This window comes from Pempheris klunzingeri, chromosome 5 (assembly GCF_042242105.1).
Source record: "Pempheris klunzingeri isolate RE-2024b chromosome 5, fPemKlu1.hap1, whole genome shotgun sequence".
Taxonomy (NCBI): Eukaryota; Metazoa; Chordata; class Actinopteri; order Acropomatiformes; family Pempheridae; genus Pempheris; species Pempheris klunzingeri.
In genome coordinates, this window is record NC_092016.1 from 4,613,932 (window position 1) to 4,635,440 (window position 21,509).

General features: G+C 40.1%; 1 protein-coding gene across 2 annotated transcripts; it reads left to right on the top strand.

The window, feature by feature from the left end:
- The first annotated feature begins 60 nt into the window (after window positions 1–60).
- On the top strand, window positions 61–19,628 carry ampd3b (adenosine monophosphate deaminase 3b). Of its 2 annotated transcripts, XM_070830660.1 has the most exons (16): window positions 61–232; window positions 4,380–4,443; window positions 8,703–8,925; window positions 9,046–9,217; window positions 9,756–9,921; window positions 11,899–12,118; window positions 12,222–12,351; window positions 12,596–12,790; window positions 13,166–13,297; window positions 14,452–14,615; window positions 15,178–15,304; window positions 15,493–15,656; window positions 16,504–16,624; window positions 16,927–17,100; window positions 17,314–17,424; window positions 18,847–19,628. In XM_070830660.1, exons 2-16 carry the CDS (start codon window positions 4,386–4,388, stop codon window positions 19,018–19,020), a joined length of 2,331 nt encoding a protein of 776 aa, XP_070686761.1. In that variant the 5' UTR covers window positions 61–232; window positions 4,380–4,385; the 3' UTR covers window positions 19,021–19,628. The 2 variants fall into 2 exon arrangements, with proteins under 2 accessions (XP_070686761.1, XP_070686762.1); XM_070830661.1 differs by lacking the exons at window positions 61–232; window positions 4,380–4,443 and adding an exon at window positions 6,200–6,235.
- Window positions 19,629–21,509: the final 1,881 nt, after the last annotated feature.

Genomic DNA, 21,509 nt, shown 5'->3' on the forward strand with positions numbered 1-21,509 from the left:
CTTCCTCCAGCTCTTCCTCTACTGCACTGAGCAACACTAATGCAGTTCACTTCCTCATTCCGAGAGAAGTAAACTTTTTAAATTCAACGGCACCCACTGTTCGTGTTCAGACTGGCAGTGAAAGACTAAGCTGGCCTCTGCACACTAGAAGAACCTGTTTCTGTCCTGTTGTGCCTCATTAGGGTTTCTACAGTCCTGAGAGGAGTTAACATTGTGCACATCTCTGCAAACAGTAAGTACACTGCTGCCACAATTCTTTGCACTTGGGTTTTAATTGTCTTCTCTCCTTTGGCTCTCCTATAAATCAGGTACATCTTATCATTTTCATCACTCTAGCATTCTTTCTAGCACTTGTCCTACTTTGTGTGGTGGTTATCTGGTGACTGAAATACCTCAGCAGTGTTTCGCCATGGCAGTTTATACAAATATTCTTCAGTAAGGATGCACATTTCTGTGCAAGTGGATGGTTTTCAGTCCTTTATTTTATTAATTTTTTGTTTTACAGATCTGAAAGCATCTAGAGTTGTCAGAATATTTTTGTCTCATTTCATAGACTAAAAAATTCAAGTGAGTGAACACTGCTGCCTCACACCAAAAAGTTGCTGGGGCTTTATTTTGGAGCCTCAGCTCTTTTTGGTGGAGTTGGTACAGTATGTACAACTCATATGCTTCCGTACAGTCTCACACATAATGAGAGAAACATGAGAATTGAATGTTTTGGTCATAAACCAAAGTATTGGACAAATGAAGAGTTTGACCTGATAAAGGCGCCAGAGGAAAACTTAAGGGGATCAACAAATTTATCTTGAGTGGGACATGAGTGTGTGTACCAAGTGTCATGATAATCTACAGGCACGTCACACAATGCTATGACTGGTAATTCCTCTAGCCCCACCATGAGGTTTACAAAGATAGGATACCATTGACATACAGCATGAGCCACAGATCATGTCAATCCATCCAATACTTGAGATATTTCTGTCCAACCCACTGACAGACTGGAGAATGTGTTGTTGTGCATCAAAGGACAGTAAAATGTGTAGTGCACACTGCCCAACATTTTAACCTAATTCAAATTTAACTACAACACCATTAAGAAGGCTGAATTAAATGCATTTCTATGCACTTTTTTAAATAATAGCAGGGAAGTACAGTATCTTGTACACATTCTTAAAATGAACAGTCATCCTTACTGTGCCAAACTTGGGGAGGGTTGAAAAAAGGAAAAAGGAAGGAAGCATCTTGGACCAGACATGTCATTTATCTGAGTGGATACATGACCTCACTCTCAGCAGAACAGTTACTACAATTACTAGTTACTACAATTGTTAACACTCAGCGATAACTCTAGTTGCCCATAGACATGTTTTTTTTCGTCATTTGTCATATTGTGTACGTCCCAGATGCCCCTGAGCTGGAAGACGTAGAGCATTCCCATATCAGGCTAGGGCCAGCTTTGCAGGCATTTCCTCGGAAATGCAACAAGCCTCGACACGCCTTTTAAAGAGGTCCAGTTGAGCACAAGAAAAGCATGATCTGAGACTGGTGATGGCCTTCTGCAGATATTCAATAGATCAAAGTGTCATGACTGCTTGAGTTGCCTTTATCTTCAAGTATCTTCATGATTACATTACGTCTGGAACATCTTTTGACCAGGAATGATTCATTTCAAGGATTAGACATGCAGATCTCAGAAGGGGATTGCTGCTCCGATATGGACTTTAAAGCTAAAGTTATAGCCTACAAACAAACCTTCTAAACTCTCATACCTCAGCTGTCACTGCTGATCTGAAAGTTGTTCGTACACTGTTGAAGATTTGAATATCTAAAAATAGACAATCCTGTTCCCATTGAGGTTGTTATTACCTGGACACTGCATGTTTGTGCAGAGCCTTCAGAGACACAAAACAGCTTTGTGACTCATCGTTGCAAAGTTGGCCGTGTATACATTCTTCTGATGGAGAAACAAACAGGAAATTCAAAAACCAACACAACCCTTAATGTGAAACTGTCTCAACCAACTGCCAGCCTGGGTTTCCTTTTTCTACTTCCATTATTCTCACGAGTGTCTGACTGAACAGTGGCTGGTGTAAGTTGTCATATTAAGTATACAAGTCTGAAGTGACAATTTAGTCGCACTGGTGGACGTGGTCAGAAATTCTCCAGCACCCAACCAAGTAAGATACTGTACACCCCAACTCTGAGATCTGAACGTCTTCAAAAGCTTGAAAATTTCCTATGCAGTGAGAGATATTCATGTTTTTTATGTAATATTGTTAAACAGAATACACGGATAAATATATGAAGCACGTGTGTGTAATCGACACAGTGCAGAAGATGCACCTCTACTGCTGATTTCAACTTGCGGAGAGCAGCGTGTGCGTCGTGGGGGAACCTGAACTGCACTTTAATCTAATCCTTAACTCCACTGACCCTCCGGCAGGACCATCATTACAAACACATGTTGCATGGGAGAGTGTTGTGCAAAGCCTACGAATCACGGCAGTTAAATTGGTATTTTGGCAACTTAACACCACTGCAACACCAAACATTTCCCACTTGCACTTTCCACCTGCATAGAATAAATCTGTTATTTTAGAACACTTGGCTGCTTTCTGTCCCTGCTTTATTTTTATTTTATTTTTTTCTAAACCTTCTCACAAACTCAGCACCAGCCAAACTTGACCTAAATGAGCAGCTGAGAATTCACCCTCCTTTTGAAGATGATCTTCTGTTTGTCCCTCAGCGAGACAACATTATGTTCCTTTGATGATTTACGTGTTATTCTAGAGAACCATAGTTAGATAGATACTCAACGAGGAAATTCTTTTCCACAGTAGATACACACATATCACAGACAAGTAAGACAAACAACATTTTTTAGAATGCAGGACTACAGAGACACTTAAGCTGCATGAGTCACTCAACAGAGACACAACAATGGATTGAGACTCAAAACACTCACACACTGGATATCTTTAACTTAAAATTGAGGTTACTTATTTAAGGCTGATATGACAGTGGAACAGCCCTTATGTTTTCTGTTGATTCTGTTGATAAGTTCAGCGTTTGTCTACTACTGCACAAGGTAATAGGACAACTGTAGCCAAGTCAATTATCTATCTATTATTATCTATTCCAGCTATTATTATAATAGTGAATTATCTTGACTACAACTATGAGCTCAGCTTTTCAAGAAAAGAGATGAAAGCAACCATCTGTGACAAAATAGATTTGACAAACAAAGGCTAGTGATATGGAAGCTCTCTATAGATTAGATCTGCAATACGTCATCCAGGGAAGGCTCTCATCACCACAGCCCCTTCAGGGAGAAAACAATCTCCTGTCTCACATAGAGCAGGAACAGCGTCCACATTCAAACAAGCCATGTCCTGAAAAACATCCTGACAGAAGGATGTTAAGGCTCCAAGCTACATACTAACGTTATATCCTCATGCCTGTGAGCCTCTGCGCTGCTCATTTGCCAGTGTGTGAAACGAGTCACCTGTGTTTCATGTCTCTGTATTAGCTTATCTTATTTTAGGAACAAAAAGCTAAACCAATTTGACTTTCACAAATTAAATATTAACAGCTGTAGACTGTAACTTCCAGCCACAGCACATGCAGGGCAGGACAGTGGCAGAGAGCCTGTGAGCGCTCTCTGTGCAGGATCAAGGTAGCTAAGAACTGCATAAAAAAGCATAACCTGTAAAAGAATAGGTTCTTTATATGCTACTAACAGTTACTGGTTGAGGCTCAGTTTACTCTGACTGGGCAAACATAAGTTAACCTTATCTTACAGGCTATAAGGAAACACATAGGCTAGCTAGCGGTTAGTAGAGCATGACTGAAAAGTAAAATATGTCACTGGTAATTTGCTAAATAGGTGACTCAATAAGATAAAACGGCTGTACGGGAGGGAAACCTAAGATGGGCACACTATCACACCTCTAGTTATTGACCACTAAGTGGGGTTATTGATGGATCGTTTTGCACCGGCTTGATGTAGAATGAAAGGAAATGACCATGGGTGGATCAAATTAGTCTTTTCCATGCATCTTGCACTTTCTAATTCAAGCAGAGTGGATGTATATTTGCCTGACATGGTGCCTTCAGGTAATTTATAAAGTAATTTAATTCTACTGGCGTTGTTTTGTACCACTGTTTTATATTAAAGTTTACAGAGAGGGACCTGTCGCAAGCTTAAGTTCCTTGATGTGTCATTCTGATCTACAAGTCAACATACTGTTTCGCTTCAAAGCCACTTATTTACCACCTTTCTTTGGTTCTGTAGACTTAAAATCCACCTTTGAGCAACTGCACCACGTAACTGTGGGCGAGGCCAAGTTGTTTAAGATGTTTCTCTTTGGCAAACACAGATCAAAATGAAGAAAAGGGACACACCCCTTTGTAAGCAGCAGTCTACACCCTGCTTTGGAAAAGGTGAGTACTCCAGGGTGGTATGAACATACTGTGCACAGGCACAGACACATCTGTACAGAACAACTAACACTAAAGTAACTCGCTAAATGCAAACCCAACTCTCACTTCCTCATATTAAAACATGTACTTGCAATTCACCACACATCACATCAGTGTTGGTATATCAAAGTGAATCAAGGTGACAAACAAATCCACCTCTATCATTGGTGTTAGACAAGAATTAAATTGTACAGTCCTGCTCAGTATTCCTGTTACACTGACTGATTATAGTACTGATCACTACGGCTGAACAATACAAAAAAAATCAATAAATAAATGAATAAATCGTATTGCGATTATTTTGACAGATATTGCAATATGAGTAATGACTTTTGCATTTACTTTTCACTGATAAAATATAAAAATGATGATGTGATTTTTGTTGGGGTTTGTATGTAAGTGAGCAAGCATGTCTGGAGAATATAAATTGTGTGTCAGGGCATCTTTTAAAGCACCACAATGCCTCATTGATAATGATTTGGCACATTTTACCTTTATCTAAAGATTGCAGCTCTCTCAATTTGGATTTTGCACTTGGCCAGAACACACAGTGTTTAGTGTTACAAAATTCTGAGCTGAAATATTTTTGAGCATCAGTTGAGAATATATTTATGAAGCGCTACAATGGCTTTACGCAGAGTCTTCCATCAATATAGTAAAAGCAAAACATTGTTCCAGAATAAATCAAAGTGGTATGTACTGTGGTCTAACCAGGTGGGAAATTTCAACAACAATCCACTGAACACGTCAACATAGGGCTGTCATGATAACCTTGGAGGAGAGCCGGGGTCAAAAACCAAAGCCCCAGTATCATCTCTCCTACTTAAAACACAACTAGAAAAACATGCTGATGTATCCATTCAAAACGGCATCATCGTTTTATTTTTCATTTAACAAGCAACAATATGCCTAATCATAGCCTAACAACAAAATCCCTCACCACATTAAAGAAATGAAGTTGAATAAATAAAATGACTTACTGTCAGCTTTCTGCAGGTTGTACAGAATGTAGCAGCAAAGCCCCTTAAATGTTAGCTTAACCACGGAGAATTATTGCTTTTGGTAAATAGATGATTCTCAAACAGCACTGTAAATCCAAATCATTGCCTCAGTAAAAGCTGTTTACACTGAGCAAATGACATCTCTGGCCATTAAATGTGTGGCCAGTGGCCAAAGCTATACTTAACTGCCATCTAAGGAAAATTAAGACTTTTTCTAAATGTTCTTTCCCGAAGCTTTAATATTATCTTAGCTCCATAGTATTTCATTCCCGTCTTATTGCGACCATCTCTCAGATAGCCGCTCACGTGTTAGCAGCCAGTTGTGACATACCAGCTTGGATTAGCAGCCCCTGTTACCATGACGCTCTCAAAAGCCTAAAATAGAGAGAGGGACACTCAAGACAGCAACAACTAGCAGCTGCATTATACATACAGGCACCAGACCACATAAACAGCAGAGCAAAGTCTGACTGAGGCAGTCGGAGTGAAAACCGAGAAGAGACTCATCGTAGATACGAGAAAGATACAGCCACCAGGCCTCAGGACAGTCCTGACAGTGTCAAGAGGTTTCAGCAACGCTTTAAAAAGTGTACTGAGACACGACAGCGAGTGGCAGACGTGTGAAAATAGTGGAGCCAAAGCTAACAGCTAAAGAGTCTAGAAGAAGCAGGAGCAGACATATGAAAGCTCAAATACTTGACTCAACAGGCAGAAACTGAGAGAGCCAAACATGGCCAAAAACACAGCAGAAGGTAAGACACACACAGAGCTTCCTCTACTGATGATGGAGCAGTGTTGTGATACTGAGATTCAATGTGATGACAATTAACAGTTGGTAAGAGGTTCATGCAAAGTCTACAGTCTAAAGTGTTGAGATCTGATGGGCGATTCGATTTACTTCCTAATTCTAAGCCAACTACATCAGCTTTAAGCTAAAAACAACAGCTGAAATGACAGAAATATACTAATAAATTGGGAGTATTATGAACTACTGGACCATTTTATTGATATAGGCATATTTGTGAAATGTTAAATAAAAATAAAAAGGTCTATATTTCCAAAAAACAGATAAGCCTATTGTATGAATCAAAACAACCCCTTAAATGCACCGGCCGCATAATGCAGGTCAGGTCTCTATATTAGGGGGATGTAGGTCAAGGTCATCCTTGGCTGTTCGAGTATATAGAGTGCACACATGGCGAGAGGCTCGTCAGGAACAGGCAGGAAGTTGTGCCAACACGAGGGCAAATGTTAATGGTGTCATCTGTGAAGGTACCAAGACCGCTCAATGCTTTCAGACGGATAGAGTTGCTTCTAAACCTCTTAGGATAGCAAGGCTGCAGCAGAGATGTTTGCTATCTGATATGGTGGTACCAGATATCATGTCCTGAGCTTGTTGATTCAAATACCTCCATGAAGATTGATGCTATAACTGGCCCAGTGACCTACACTGGCTGCAACATTAATATTATTAGTAACAGCGATGACATGATGATCAGAAGAGCCAAATACCTCCGCTAGTGACGGGATATTGAAAAGCAGGCAAAGTTCTTTAAACATAACAACTCTGCTGCCCTTCAATAAGTCCACAGGCTGTCAAGTATGGCTGCAACTAACAATTATTTTCATTGTTGATTAATCTGTCGATTGTTTTCTCGATTAACTGATTAGTTGTTCGGTCCATACAATGTCAGAAAATGATGAAAAATGTCGATCAGTATTTCCGAAAGCCCAAAATGACGTCGTTAAATGTCTTGTTTTGTCCGCAACTTAAATATATTCAGTTTACTGTCATAAAGGAATCACAAAATAGAAAATATTCACTTTTAAAAAGCCGTGATCAGAGATCTAGATCAGAGATGCTCTATTGCGAAGTATAAAAATAGGACCCTAGTTCATGCCATTGCTCTGCAAGGGAACCAGCTTAATACAAATAAACATGATGGTATGTTAATAGCTGCAGTTCTATCAACAAAAGGGGGCAGACATTCCTTTTCCATTTACAGTAAAAACTAGGAAAAAATGTGAACTATCGGGATTCTCATCTGCCCAATCTGTGGGAATGTTTATTCTAGTTTAAATTAAACACAAGAGAAAAATTATTTTGACAGATTTAAGAGATTACATTACATTGCTGCAGCAATGGCAAACAAACGTCACCTTCAGCTTCTAAAAAACAGCACCTCCAAATATAGCCGTCGTTAATACAGATAAATCACAACTCATACCTTATATAGACCCTTTATACTACATGGTAATTTCATGCAACTAAATTGACAGTGAAAGCAGAATCTTTTCATGTTTTTGTTTTCCCTCCATGTTGCATACCATTCCCAGTGCTGTGTAGTCCCAGAGAGGGTGACCCTCACTCCCCCAGGGGTTAAGAGCTCATCCTGCCAGTCTAGAACAGTCAGGACAGTGATTAACTGTGTTTACTGTTACTTGCCAGACACGTTGGCAGAACACATGGCCAGCTAAGAAACACAAGTCAGCCACTCGAGACATGTTTACTGGTGTGAGTTAGGAGGAGTCGTTGAAAAACGTGCCAGGTTCATCCTTTGACACCCACCACACTAACCTCAAAATCACATTCGTACATCTCATGTTTATCTTGCTGGCATCTGTATTTACTGCCACCACTAAAACAAATGTTATTTCTTCTTTCACTGCTGCCATATTTCATCACATTTAGAAGATGAAATACAACTTGTTAGCAAGTTGCTCAGATTGCAAAAGCATGTTATAATCAAAACGGTTATCTTTGTGCAGAGTACACAAACCATGACCTAAAATAACTCCAGTCAGTACTGCTAATGACTGCTGTGAGTACTTAATCCCCTGGTGATCACAGTTATTCCATAATATCACAATGGATAAAGCAGATAACTTTGTTTTAATCTTTTCCCAGCAGCAGCAATAGCTTGAGTTCTCATTTACATACCAGCAGGGGAATTAACGCTTAAACTGTAAGGAAAAGGCTCTTAATTAATAATTGTTTTTTGGCATAACCCAGCATTCATGGTGGGCCAACACATAATTAAGCTCACTACCCAGAACCAGTTCTTTCATGTCACTGAGAATTTTAAATTACAATATACACTTTCCCCCACAACCCTGACGGATAAGCAGTATAGATAATGGATGGATGGATGGAATATACACTTTCTTCTTTTTAACCCCACCAACTACGACTAATCTAATCTGTCTCGACTCTCACAGAAACACCACGGCTTTTTCCAAGAATGTCAATGAGCCAGGTGGACGAGAGGGTACGTCTGCTGGCAGAGAAGGTGTACGCCTCCGCCCTGAAAGAGGAGGACACCAAGGATGCTCTGGCACTGTTCACCATGCCGGAGGACTGTCCCATCGGGCTACATGAGAACAGGGAGCGGGCACTGAAGAAGGAGCTGGCTGAGCAGCAGTCTCAGGAGTCAGTTAAGAGGTAAGACATGCTTGATCAAATCCGCCTCTCTTGCTGCACTGTTACTGCATCTCAAACCTCCAACCAACAATAGTGAATTCTACAAGAGACTAATGCTTGTCCTCGCTTGTGTGTCACTAGGAAGAAGAATTTCATGTTGAAGCGTTCGCAGTCACTATCTTCGCAGATACCCGTCAGTGGTGACTGGCCCCTGTCTGGGGTTCCCCCAATGCTCGCCTCACCCGAACCTTGTTTCTCAGAGAGCTTCCCAGACTTCCAGAGAGTTACCATCAGTGGGGATTACTGTGCAGGGGTAAACAGGAGCAACACACCATCACATTGATATGCAACTACACATAATATGAGTATGTAACTGTAGCTTCAAACATCTCCCTGCGTTCAAGCCATGGGAGATGACGCTCCAATGGCTGTTCAACACCAGAAAACAAAATGGATGAGGTATTCTTAGACTCTTAAAAATACTGGAGCAAAACAAAGGCCATGCTTTGACTCAAATTTTAAAGGGTTTATCCTATGTACACTGGCTATTGTAGGATATTATCTAAATAGAGTTGTATAAATGTCAATGCAGTAAAAGAGAAGTTGTCAAGCTAGAAAACGATACAAATTATTGTCAATACAAATTTGCTGCCAATTGTTTGGTAGTTGAAATACAATCTGTGCCAATGTTGTTTAAGAGCTGAGGAACTCCAATATGGCTGCCAGGTGTTGTAATACTATATTATTACTATTACTTATTATTATACAATTCTCATATAAATGTATTCAAGGATACATTTTGCTTTTGAAATAATTTTTTGTTGAAGAAAAGTTTTCCATGCCCTTTCCAGATCACAGTTGAGGATTATGAGCAGGCAGCCAAGAGTCTCCTTGGGGCGCTGCTCATCAGAGAGAAGTACTCCAGGTTAGCCTACCACCACTTCCCCAGGACCACGGCCCAGTTCCTCCGCAACATCGAAAATAAGACGTGGCAGGAGGAGGACGAGATCTTGCCAGGTAGGAGTATTGTCCCTGGTACCAGTCGTATTCATTTTCCCCATAGACTATTTTATGTGACTAACAAAAACAAAGCACTTCTACAGCTTGGATGGACATGAAACTCTTGATTACATCATTAGTGCAGAAGATTGAAAATATATGTGTCTGTGTGTATAAGTTGAGAGCACAAGCCTATGTATATAAAAACTTGCACAAATTAGTGTGCATTTCAACCAAGAAACATCCAATCATCAAACTATGTATTCATTTTACAGTAAAGTTTATTGGTATATTTATTAGTAGAACGCTGTTGCACATTATATCATATAAAACTCTGTCACAGATCGTTAACGAGGCCTATGAACGGCATATCATTCATCATTCATCATTCATACTTTGAATGCGTATATGGTTGCTATTATAGTGGCGTAATGAACATTTTCTACCGAGGAAGATATGATTTACAGAGACGTCGGGGTATTTTTGCACTCTGATCTATCTTTGGATAGTCTAAAATGACAATATGTTTACACATAATGATCTATGCCAGTAGACAACAGCTCATGCCGTTGAATCAGTTGTGGTATTCTGGTAGAAAAAGTTATTCTAGCCACTATTTACTCGTCATTAAGCATTGTTAAATAAGCTGGTTAAGCCAATTAGCTCAGGTGAGGGAAGATGTAGGTAGTAGTAGATAGGATTCTTACATTATCCAGGAGAGAGTGGAAAAACACTTCTCCCCTCCATCTTCTCAACTCCATTAGGAGCTATGTGCTTTCATGCTAGATCTGTACAAGTCTAACTGTTTCTCCAGCTCAACCAAACATCCTCATACTCTTTCTATTTTGGCAAGGAACAAAAACACAGAGGATAGGTGGTACCGGAGTTATCTGAGGATAAACTGCATGGGTCCTGTGATGAAAAAAATGGAGTATTGGCTTGACCGTCCGTAGGCCACGATTAGCTAATATAATAAAGTCTACAGTCTGTGTGAGGATGCACTGTCAAAGCCAAGGTTAGGAAAACAATTCAGACTGAGAGCAGAAACAAGCAGAGACAGTCGATGAAATACCTGCCATTTCCCACCTGTGATGTCAATACAATCAGTGTCCATGACAGAATACTAACAAGAAAAGTTTCCAGCTAAAACAAATGAAACAACTGCAACATTAATCTGATATCCACGGTCGGGGGAAAATCTTTGCTGTTTACGATTAGTTGTGTATTGCACATTAATAATGAACCACAGTGATGACTGCATTAATTATTTTTATGCCCTATCAGAGCTGGTGTGAACAGTGTGTTAATCAAGGTCAGTCAAACTATTTCTGACTACAAATTGGAAGAGGCTTCTCCTGAGAGACATCCAGCAAACAAGAGAAAGATGGTTTAATGATTCTTAAGTATTCATGCATATTCATAAGTAATACATGAATAGATGATTATATGTACTGCTGATCTGTCCATCAAATGTACTGTATGTGTACTGCAATAAGGTTATTCCATTATTATTTTTTTTTAATTGTCAGCCATATCTGCAAAAGAATTACATTTTGGTTGGATTAGGTAAAGACTGTGCTGTTTTAAAGTATAGGAAGCACATTTAGTAAGTTTATAAGCTCAAAGGGTTAGAAGAAAAAAGAATATTATCATTATTAGTGGGAATTTGGGGATGAATTGCTCGTGTAGCTGGTTTAGAGTAAACAGATGATTGGTAGTTAGCACAAGCAACTGGGCAGCCATTTCAGAGACCTAAGAGTATTAACAGATCCCATTGCTCTTATCTGTAAATAATGGTGGCAATATTGATGTAAATTGCCTTTTAACAATTTTATCATGGTAAAATACTGATGTCCTTGAATATTATATTATATTATAATACTTATGATGATATGTCCCTATAACTCAGTCCTATTAGGAAGCATTCTATAATTGTTTAAATGACTATACTTATTCCTCATGTGCCATTTTGTTTGTTCCTCCTATGGTCTGTAGACATCTGGCCTTACCCTCATGAAGGGGAGGACCCATACTCCATGGAGGGTATTCCTGAGGACCTCAACTACGAGCTGCAGATGAAGGATGGCATAGTTCATGTTTACGACAATGCCGAGGCCCTGAAACAACAGCAGCCTCACAGCCTCCCTTACCCCGACCTTGAGACCTTTGCCATAGACCTGAGCCATGTCCTGGCAATGATAGCCGACGGCCCAACGTAAGCGCAACACATTGTGAATATTTCACAAGACGGTGTGAATTACACATCTCGCTTTCCAACATGAAATATTTTGCTGATCTCATGTTGTGTTGCCTCACAGGAAAACCTACTGTCACAGACGGTTGAACTTCTTGGCCTCCAAATTCTACCTTCATGAAATGCTGAATGAAATGGCAGAGCTGAAAGAGCTGAAGTGCGTTCCACACAGAGACTTCTACAATGTCAGAAAGGTTGGTTGGCATTTTTTACATCTAGTTCAGTATGCAAACAATTAATGACTGTGACTGTAAACACTGTGTTTAAAATGATGTAATGCATCTGGTTGTCCCTGGGCTGTGTGGCTGTCTCACTACAACTAAAGTTGTTTGTTCACTTTAGTGCCCTCTGTGTAAATTAATCAAATTCATGGATCTACTGGAACTTGTCCTAGAAAGTAATGCACGTTGTCCCCATTTGCTTTATGTCAAACAAAAGGTGGACACACATATACACGCTGCTGCTTGCATGAACCAGAAGCATCTGCTGAAATTTATAAAGACCACATACCAGACGGAGGCAGAGCGCGTGGTCCTGGAGAAGGCCGGCCAGAAGATCACTCTCAAGGAAGTCTTCGACAACCTCCAAATGGACCCCTACGACCTCACCGTAGACTCTCTGGACGTGCACGCTGTAAGAACAAATTCATAACTTCAAACAGTTCCAGCAACACTTCAGCCCCTCTGTCGAGGCCTACATCAGGTTTACTTTGTATAATGCATCATCGTGTCCTTGAGGACAACAGATCATGTAATCACATAACTCCATGTACCTGCCAAGAATCAATTTGTCATTTTTAAATAGCTACAGCACTTTTCACTAACCTGTGATTATTGACACACGGATGCAATTATGGGTGTTCATGCATTTCATATGGTGTTACACAATCATTTTCTAAAGGTCCTCTTAATGTGTAATCTGAATATAATCAATACAGTCACTTTGTTGGAATGAGAATGTGCTCATCAGTACATAAGATTCACTCTCTCTCACGATTCACTCTTCCAGGGAAGACAAACATTTCACCGGTTTGACAAGTTCAACTCCAAATACAACCCCGTGGGAGCCAGCGAACTGCGAGAGATTTTCCTGAAAACCGACAACTACATAAATGGAGAATACTTTGCACGTCTCATCAAGGTGTCGTATGACTTAAAACCCTAATATCACTTAAAAGGCCCAGCACATCAGTGTTTTAAATCATCTGGTCTAATCAGATTTCTGCTCTGACGAAGCTGGATGTAGCCGAGCAAGAATTATGAGAGATCAAGAAACTTCATGAACCAATAAGATTCATAATGAGGGTCAGGGAGATCGAAAGGAGGCTTCTTTTGTCCACTGAAGACATTTTGACATGTCACCGTAGGAAAAGCACATGTTTAATGAAAATAATGATGGCTGAACTCCATTTAGCTGCTTCAGTTTCAAGGTCCTGGTATTGTGCATGCTGTCACACCGTCTTAGTGGGACGCTTAATTAGAACGGTGTGTGAAATTCAAGTTTAAATTCAACTGTCATTTAACTATGAAATAAAATTACAGCTGGGATGATTGCTTGGGAGGGGGTCAGTAGTAATTCTCTTTCTCCTCAGAACGTGTGTGCATCTTTGTATTTTTTGGTTTACCTCCAATTTTTTGGTTTACCTTTGGAGAGTTATCAAAGACTCGAATCATCCATCACAGTTGGTTTGGAAAAGGTTGTGGATGCCTTGCACCCACTGGTGGTGGACGACTGAAATGTTACTAGAATAACAAGTGTCTCTCCTGTCTACAATGTTTATTTGGAGCATGAAGTACAGGGCACCAAACTGCAACCATATTGTGACCGTTTGTGGAGAAAGTGATGCCAAATTTTATAACTACGGGCACCAGAGAGACTTGCAAATATGCCCCGTTTTTGTTTTTAGCCAGTTCGGTTTCTGAAAATCATGGCTGTTTATCATGTGAAACATCAGGAGGGAGCGAGAATTGTGTGTGTGGTCTGAGTTATAATGAGGGACTGGCACCTTCGTGCTCGTCAGGGCCAGCCGGACTGGTCTTTTTCCTTTAGAACGCAGCACAGTTATTCATTAGTAATATAGTTAAGATGGAATAAATATTCATGTGTTGTGTTGCAAATCGATTTAAGGACTGCCTTAAAATTTTCAGAAACGAGCAGCAGTTCTACTAGTGGAAAAAGACAGTTTGAAGCCTTGAAGCGTGCATGCTTTGTTAGTATTACTGTTAATACTGTTTGTTAGTTTTACTTTTATCAAGAAACATCAGCAACTTACTGTGGTGTGCCGTCTGTTTCAGGAAGTGGCCAAAGAGCTGGAGGAGAGTAAGTACCAGCATGCTGAGCCCCGTCTGTCGATTTACGGCCGCTCTACCAGCGAGTGGGAGAACTTAGCAACGTGGTTCATCCAGCATAAGGTCCATTCGCCAAACGTGAGATGGATGATCCAAGTTCCCAGGATCTAGTGAGTGAAGGCGGACTGAACGGAGAGGAAAATTATGAGACAGCGAGCACATTTCTCACAGCAAGACAAACACAGTTCTGTTAACACAAAAACATTTCAATGTGGCATAGCTCTTGTAAGGTAATGTTTAATTAATTATGTTTTATTGACAGTTGTTTTATAACATGAATTGAAGGAAGGAATAAAAACAACCCACCCACCCTCTATACACAATATCTAGATACATCAGAACTCAACTCAAAATGATTGTGGCCATGACAGGGAGCCATATATAAGGTTACTACTAACCAATGGCTCCTCTTCACACAGGATTTTTTGAATCATTTTCATTTAAAACCATCATATCTCTGTTCAATTTGTCCCTTTCTTTGAGTCATAGATTAAGAAATCCTGAGAAGATAAACTATAATGTCAGTGGCGCTGAAACTTGGGCTCTTGTAAACTCAGAGTTCAAAGTTAAGTTGGAAGTAATTACATTCCTCGATAGGCTCTTCTGACTTGCTAACATGTTTGTGTTGTTTGTATGGGAAGCTGAGCTAATTTGACTCCGTCTGTCTTGCAGTGACATTTTCAGGTCAAAGAAATTAGTGCCACACTTCGCCAAGATGCTGGAGAACATTTTCCTCCCCCTGTTTGAGGCTACAGTCAATCCACAAAAGCACAAAGCAATTCATGTGTTCTTAAAATATGTAAGTATATTTATGATGTTTGCAATCTGTAACAAAACAAGACATTTTTAAAGAGAAGGAGCAGCCATATCCCTGATTATTCAGTGAGACAGAAGTTAAACTGCATCTCTTTACATTCATGACAAAACATACATGCTGTGTGATATTTGCTTTGCAAATGAACTGACGATATCTTTGTTGTCCTGTAGGTAACAGGATTCGACAGCGTGGATGACGAGTCCAAACACAGCGATCACATGTTCTCCTACAAAAGCCCAAAGCCTGAGGTGTGGACCACAGACGAAAACCCTCCATACACCTACTACCTTTTCCACATGTACGCCAACGTCATGGTGCTCAACAACCTGCGCAAGTGAGTCCAAAAGAGATTCCCCAGTGGTTTTATGACATCCAGCGAACACCTCAGAGTCACATGATTTTATTACATGGCTTTGTTGTTAATTGAATCTGATCGATCAATTACAGCGTCTACAGTTTGTTCTTTCTTTTCTTGCTAAGGAAACAGGCCTCAGAAACAATAAAATCATTTCTAAATTAACAGAATCATTTTAAATACGAAGCCGTGCAATAAGCGGGATGGTGTACAGCGAATTTCAGGATGATTTCAGACCTCCATCACCCTGTCGGGCTCATTTTGCAGTAAAGACCGGCTCACGGCACAGATTCCCTTACTTAGAGGCCAACGGAGTGGGTGGTGTGGAGACCTGGAAAGGCTGCAGGCATGACAAACATGTTCACACTGATTCCTCTGAGAAAAATCTATTTAGTTTCCAGCCTGATCTGTGTGTCTTTTGTACCTGTGAAATAGCCTGAAAGTAAACAGTAGACATTTTTTAAAAATTCCATGATTTGTTGAAAAGGTGTAGGTCAAGGTGGAAAAAATGTTTTGTCGAAAAAATGTTTCGACAGGTCATAGCGGCAGATTTTATTTTTTAAAACATTGTTGTCTGCCTATGCTGCATACTTCCAAGTGCACAGAGCATCAAATTACTGCAACCCACCATGAAAAGATAAAATAAAAACTGCTGCACACAAATGTTGCGTGCACATGAAGGAAAAAATGTAATGTTACTCTCCACTTGGTGTAAACACATACTCGCTTTGTTTTGGCAACTTTTGGGAAATGTGCTTAAAAGAAATTAAATTGAACATATTGTATTGCTTTTAGTACATAGTACCATTGTTTGTCCCGTCCCCAGGGAGCGAGGGCTCAACACCTTCCAGTTTCGTCCCCACTGTGGCGAGGCCGGCTCCATCACCCACCTCGTGTCCGCCTTCCTGACGGCTGACAACATCTCACATGGACTCAACCTGAAGAAGGTGCAGTCCTGAACTCATACCTGGGTTTCATTTTGTATGCTGATAGCTCGAGTCGCTGATAGATGATATTTTTATACTAATATTTATGGTCTCCAAGACTACAGAAACCCTAAGAATATATATACAAGAGCATCAGTGAACTGGATATAAGTGGAATCATTAAGCTATCAGTACCCTAGGAGACATTTACATCTATAAAAATATCTTTCCTCTAACCTCAGATTTTTATCCAGTACCACCTCAGACTGATAAATAACAGTACTCACATTACTTTCGTGGCTACACTGCCTCCCCCTCTCCAGAGTCCAGTGCTGCAGTACCTGTACTACCTCGCCCAGGTCCCGATCGCCATGTCCCCGCTGAGCAACAACAGCCTGTTCCTGCAGTACTCCAAGAACCCTCTGCGAGAGTTTCTGCAGAAAGGCCTGCGTGTGTCACTGTCCACCGACGACCCCATGCAGTTCCACTACACCAAGGTCAGAACCACAGGAACAAGATTATATAACTGATGTTTTCTTTACTTTGATATATGATATATTGATGTACAAAAAAAAAGCTACAAATTGCTCCATTTCAGCTGATACTGAAGCCTCCGTATCCAGTTTTAAAGTGAAACACACTTTATCTTAAAATGTAATAATTATTACATTTCATCAATCATCAAACAATGTTCCTGCGAACCCTTTCAGGAGGCCTTGATGGAGGAGTATGCCATTGCAGCCCAGCTATGGAAGCTGAGCACCTGTGATCTGTGTGAAATAGCTAGAAACAGTGTGCTGCAGAGCGGACTTTCACATCAGGTAAAGTCCAACTCTTCTTTCTTCATCCCGATGAATTTCTACAGTTCCAAAGCCCCAGTTATACAACTGATTGAGCAGAAGGCATCACTTCCCTTCCCTTCCCATCCCTTATTTTTCTTCTCTTTCCCTCTAACAACACCAGCTTTATAAAACTTTGCAGGCAGCCAAACAGTTCAATTCTTGACTGCTGAGCTTGGCTGACTCAAATCTCATGTTGCCAGTTGAGGAGATGGACATTTTTGGCAGCCTGGGAAGTTTTTGGCAGCCTATAGGACCTTTTTTATAGTACTGCTAAACTTTTATTGTGTATTTTACTGCAAAAACTGGGAAGTAGTTCTTAGAAGCCCCTTCAAAGGGACTTTTTTAGTTCCCACTTCAGAATAGGTACTGTCTTGGAAGAGGAAGTGTTTCTGTTATTGTGTTGCCTAATATAATGGATCTGTTCGAGGTTTCTTCCCGTTAAAGGGGAGTTTTTACTGCCACTGTTGCCTAATATATCTGATGCTGCTCATGTGGGGATTCTTAAAGCCTTAATTTTGAATTCCTGAATCATTGTGTCTCTCTCTTAATTAAAGAGTTTGGTCTGGACCTGCTCTTTATAGAAAGTGTCTTGAGATAACGCTGTTATGAACTGCCACTGTATAAATAAAGATTGATTGATTGATTGATATTAACGGTGCAAATGCCAACAGTAAACACAGCCCTTAAATGTATGCAGTTCCTCTCGGAGAGTTCCCACGACTGATTGAAAGAGCAGGTCTAGACAAAACTCTTTAATTAAGAGAGAGACCCAATGATTTAGGAATTCAAAATTAATGATTCAAGAATCCCCACATGAGCAAAGCTTCAGGCAGTAGGCGACACAATGAGAAACTCCCCTTGACACTTACACAAGTAATAATGACATGACATGATGTTTCTAAATGACATTAAATGTATGTTTGGCATTACAATTACATCAGTTGCAAACAATATATCTGTGATAAGTCAATATTGGTTGGTGTATTGGTCCATCCGAATTTATTGGTTGGCTTTATTTCATGCCAATGCAAAAAAAAAAAAAAAAAATGAATGAGCAAATTGCTGGTCAAACTACACGGAGTGTATAATGATAGCTCCACCTGTTTCATAATGATAAGCCTCTTTTGTACAATCCCAGCCTCGGATAAACAAGAGGTCCGTAAAATCCTGTCACCATTCCTTCATGTTAAACTGTCTTTCTATGTGAGTGCAACAAATTTAACAGCTGAATGGAATCCAAAATGAAAACCTGTGCCAGAGCTCATATTGCTACTGTGTGCTCATATAGAGAAACGTCAACAACTCAACCACAAAATCGCTTGACAACGTGTCCCAAGTTGAGACCGACTGAAATGACTTCTACAGTTCTACAGCTTTTCTTCTTTACCTTTTCCCCCATAGGAGAAGAAACACTTCATTGGTGCCAACTACCTGCAGGATGGACCGGAGGGCAACGAAATTCGGCGGACAAACGTGGCACAGATCCGCATGGCCTACCGTCATGAGACACTGTGCAATGAGCTCAGTTTTCTAGTGGACGCAGTGAAGACAGATTTGAACACAGTGAGTGAGTGACCTACACAGCATAAACTGTGCCTGGAAATGTCTTCAGGGATGAAGGAGCATAGGTTTAACACCATTTACATTTTTTCATTCTTCTAAAAGTCCCTGAATCTCATGTGAAAAGTGTTCATACGTCTTTGGTGTGGAAATGTAATGTGGTCCACTTGATGTAGCACGATAAAAACTTGATTTCTAGACTGTATTCAATACTGTATCTATGTACTTTGCCAATCACTGCGCGCCTCTTTTTATTGGTATAGATTTTTTTCTCATAATTGCTAAGTTGGTACTGCTTGAATTTGAACTGCTTTTTCCAGTCACTTCTATATACTGTATGTACTGTATGTCACAAAGGCCTTCATCTGGACTATAGCACTGAAATGAAATGTACAAAAAAAGAAAAAAAAAAGATACCTTACTACCTTAATGCCACGATCAGATTTGCCTCTTCGCTCTGAATTCAGTTCACTCAGCATTTACACTATTTTTGTGAGAGTTTTGTGGTGAAATGAGTTTGTAAACCCGTGTTATATTCACAACTTTGAAAAGACAAACTGATGAATTATTTTCATTTTTTATATTTGTCATTCTTCATATATAAATAAAGGCTGCAGAACAGTCAATAATAAATTTTTTTTACTTGTGTATGTTCATAAGGTTACATTTGCAGTAACACACCCTCATACTTTAATGTTAGTGAACAATCATCTGCTGTCTGCTGGCAACATGCAAGAGGAAACGTTTCAACTCCACCCACAAACATCCCCTTTAAACCTTTATGATCAACAAGCTAATCATTAACTCTTACATCTGTAAACAAGCAAAGACAGATTTCACTACAATAACTGTAATATTGTAATACTGCGCTATGGTCAAGCCAACTGCAGAGGATGCCAAAGAAGCCACAGGCACAATATTGACATATTTTCCAAATACTGTTTGGAGCTTCCAGTGTGGATGTTGACACTTCAATACTGGACTGGTGCTACTGATGCGCAGCGTAGACTACTGTGAGATACTGTGCAGCCGGCAGCGAGCACAGGGGGACTTGAGGCAGATATTAGTGAGTGTGAAACATGTAGAAGGGAGCCTGGGTCGCAACAGAGTGAAAACTGAAGCTCCAGTGAGGATAACATCATTGATAAGGACTGAGCTGAGCTTCTATTTACTATAAGAAGATAATGCTGGTGTAGGTCTGTCTGTTTACAACTGTGCCATCTTTATCATCTAAAAAGCAACAACATACCTAGTGTGAGCTCTTTTATTGAGCTACGTTTAAGCGAAAAAGGTCAGTGTAATTGCCTCTGCAGCCGTTTCCACCTGCTTGTTATTTCAGCACTGACTGAATGCATCATCTGCTCGCTGCCTCAGGACTATCTCTGCAGCCGTGATCACCTGCTCAGGCTATGAGCCTCCTGTCATCATCCTGATGATGGCCGCAAGTCATAACCCTCAGCTACACCTAATAACAGCCCAACAATAAAGCTTATTTATACAGCAGGTAGATAGGTTGTTAACCCCCCCCCCCTACCCAAGGGAACAATAAAGTTTTATCCTAACCAACAAATCATACTTCATAAATTACTTGATGATTACATTTTGTGTTTCTAATCAGAAACTGATAACTTAAAGATATCAAAAAAATAATAGCAGTTAAATAAGAAGTACAAGATGTAGTGAAGTAGAAGTGTAAAGTAGCAGGAAATACTTAAGTACTTGCTTGAAAAGGTAAATGTCCATAAAACTAATGCACACCTCAAAGGGAAACTGTCAGTTTGAGAGGGACAAAGGTCATCAAAAGGAAGCAGGAGTAACTAAATTAAATAAAAGAAACTATCAAGTGGAGCAAAGAGTGGTTAAGCAGATTACTAATTTTCACTAATTGTGGTAGAAATCAATATTTTGTGACTGCAGCTCCAGGTTTATTTTAGATGGGACATCAGTTCTACAAGGATTTGGAGCTAATGCTAATGTGGTGTTAAAAGACAATAAAGAATCTAATCATTGCAGTAAAAACACAGTTTCTATTTTTTTTTTATAGACGACGCACAATATGAGGGAAGTTACCATAATACGAAAATATCCTTAAAACATTTTGTGGGGACGGGAATTAAATCTTTTGGCTATGTAGCGCTAGTTAGCTAACATTAGCTAGCATTAGCTAATAGGTGTCAATGATCCACAGGTGCTTGTTAGCCGTTAGCCGTTAGCACCAACAGCTGGCCGTTATATGCGGCTCGGTCTTAAGGTGCTTCACAGGTTAATTTGCCAATTTCTCGTACTTAAGCTCATAAACTCCGTTAAAAGGAAAAAACACGAACTTCCCGCCGGGGCCGTGTTGCTGTAGGCGGCGTTGGGTTAGCTACGGAGCTCCAGACGGTCCAGTGAAGCGCGTCAAATATGACCATAACTCGGATTAAAACAACTTTAACCAATACAAGTAATCGTGTTTCGTTATTAAACACCACAGAATCTACACGAAACACGATTACGTTTAAGTT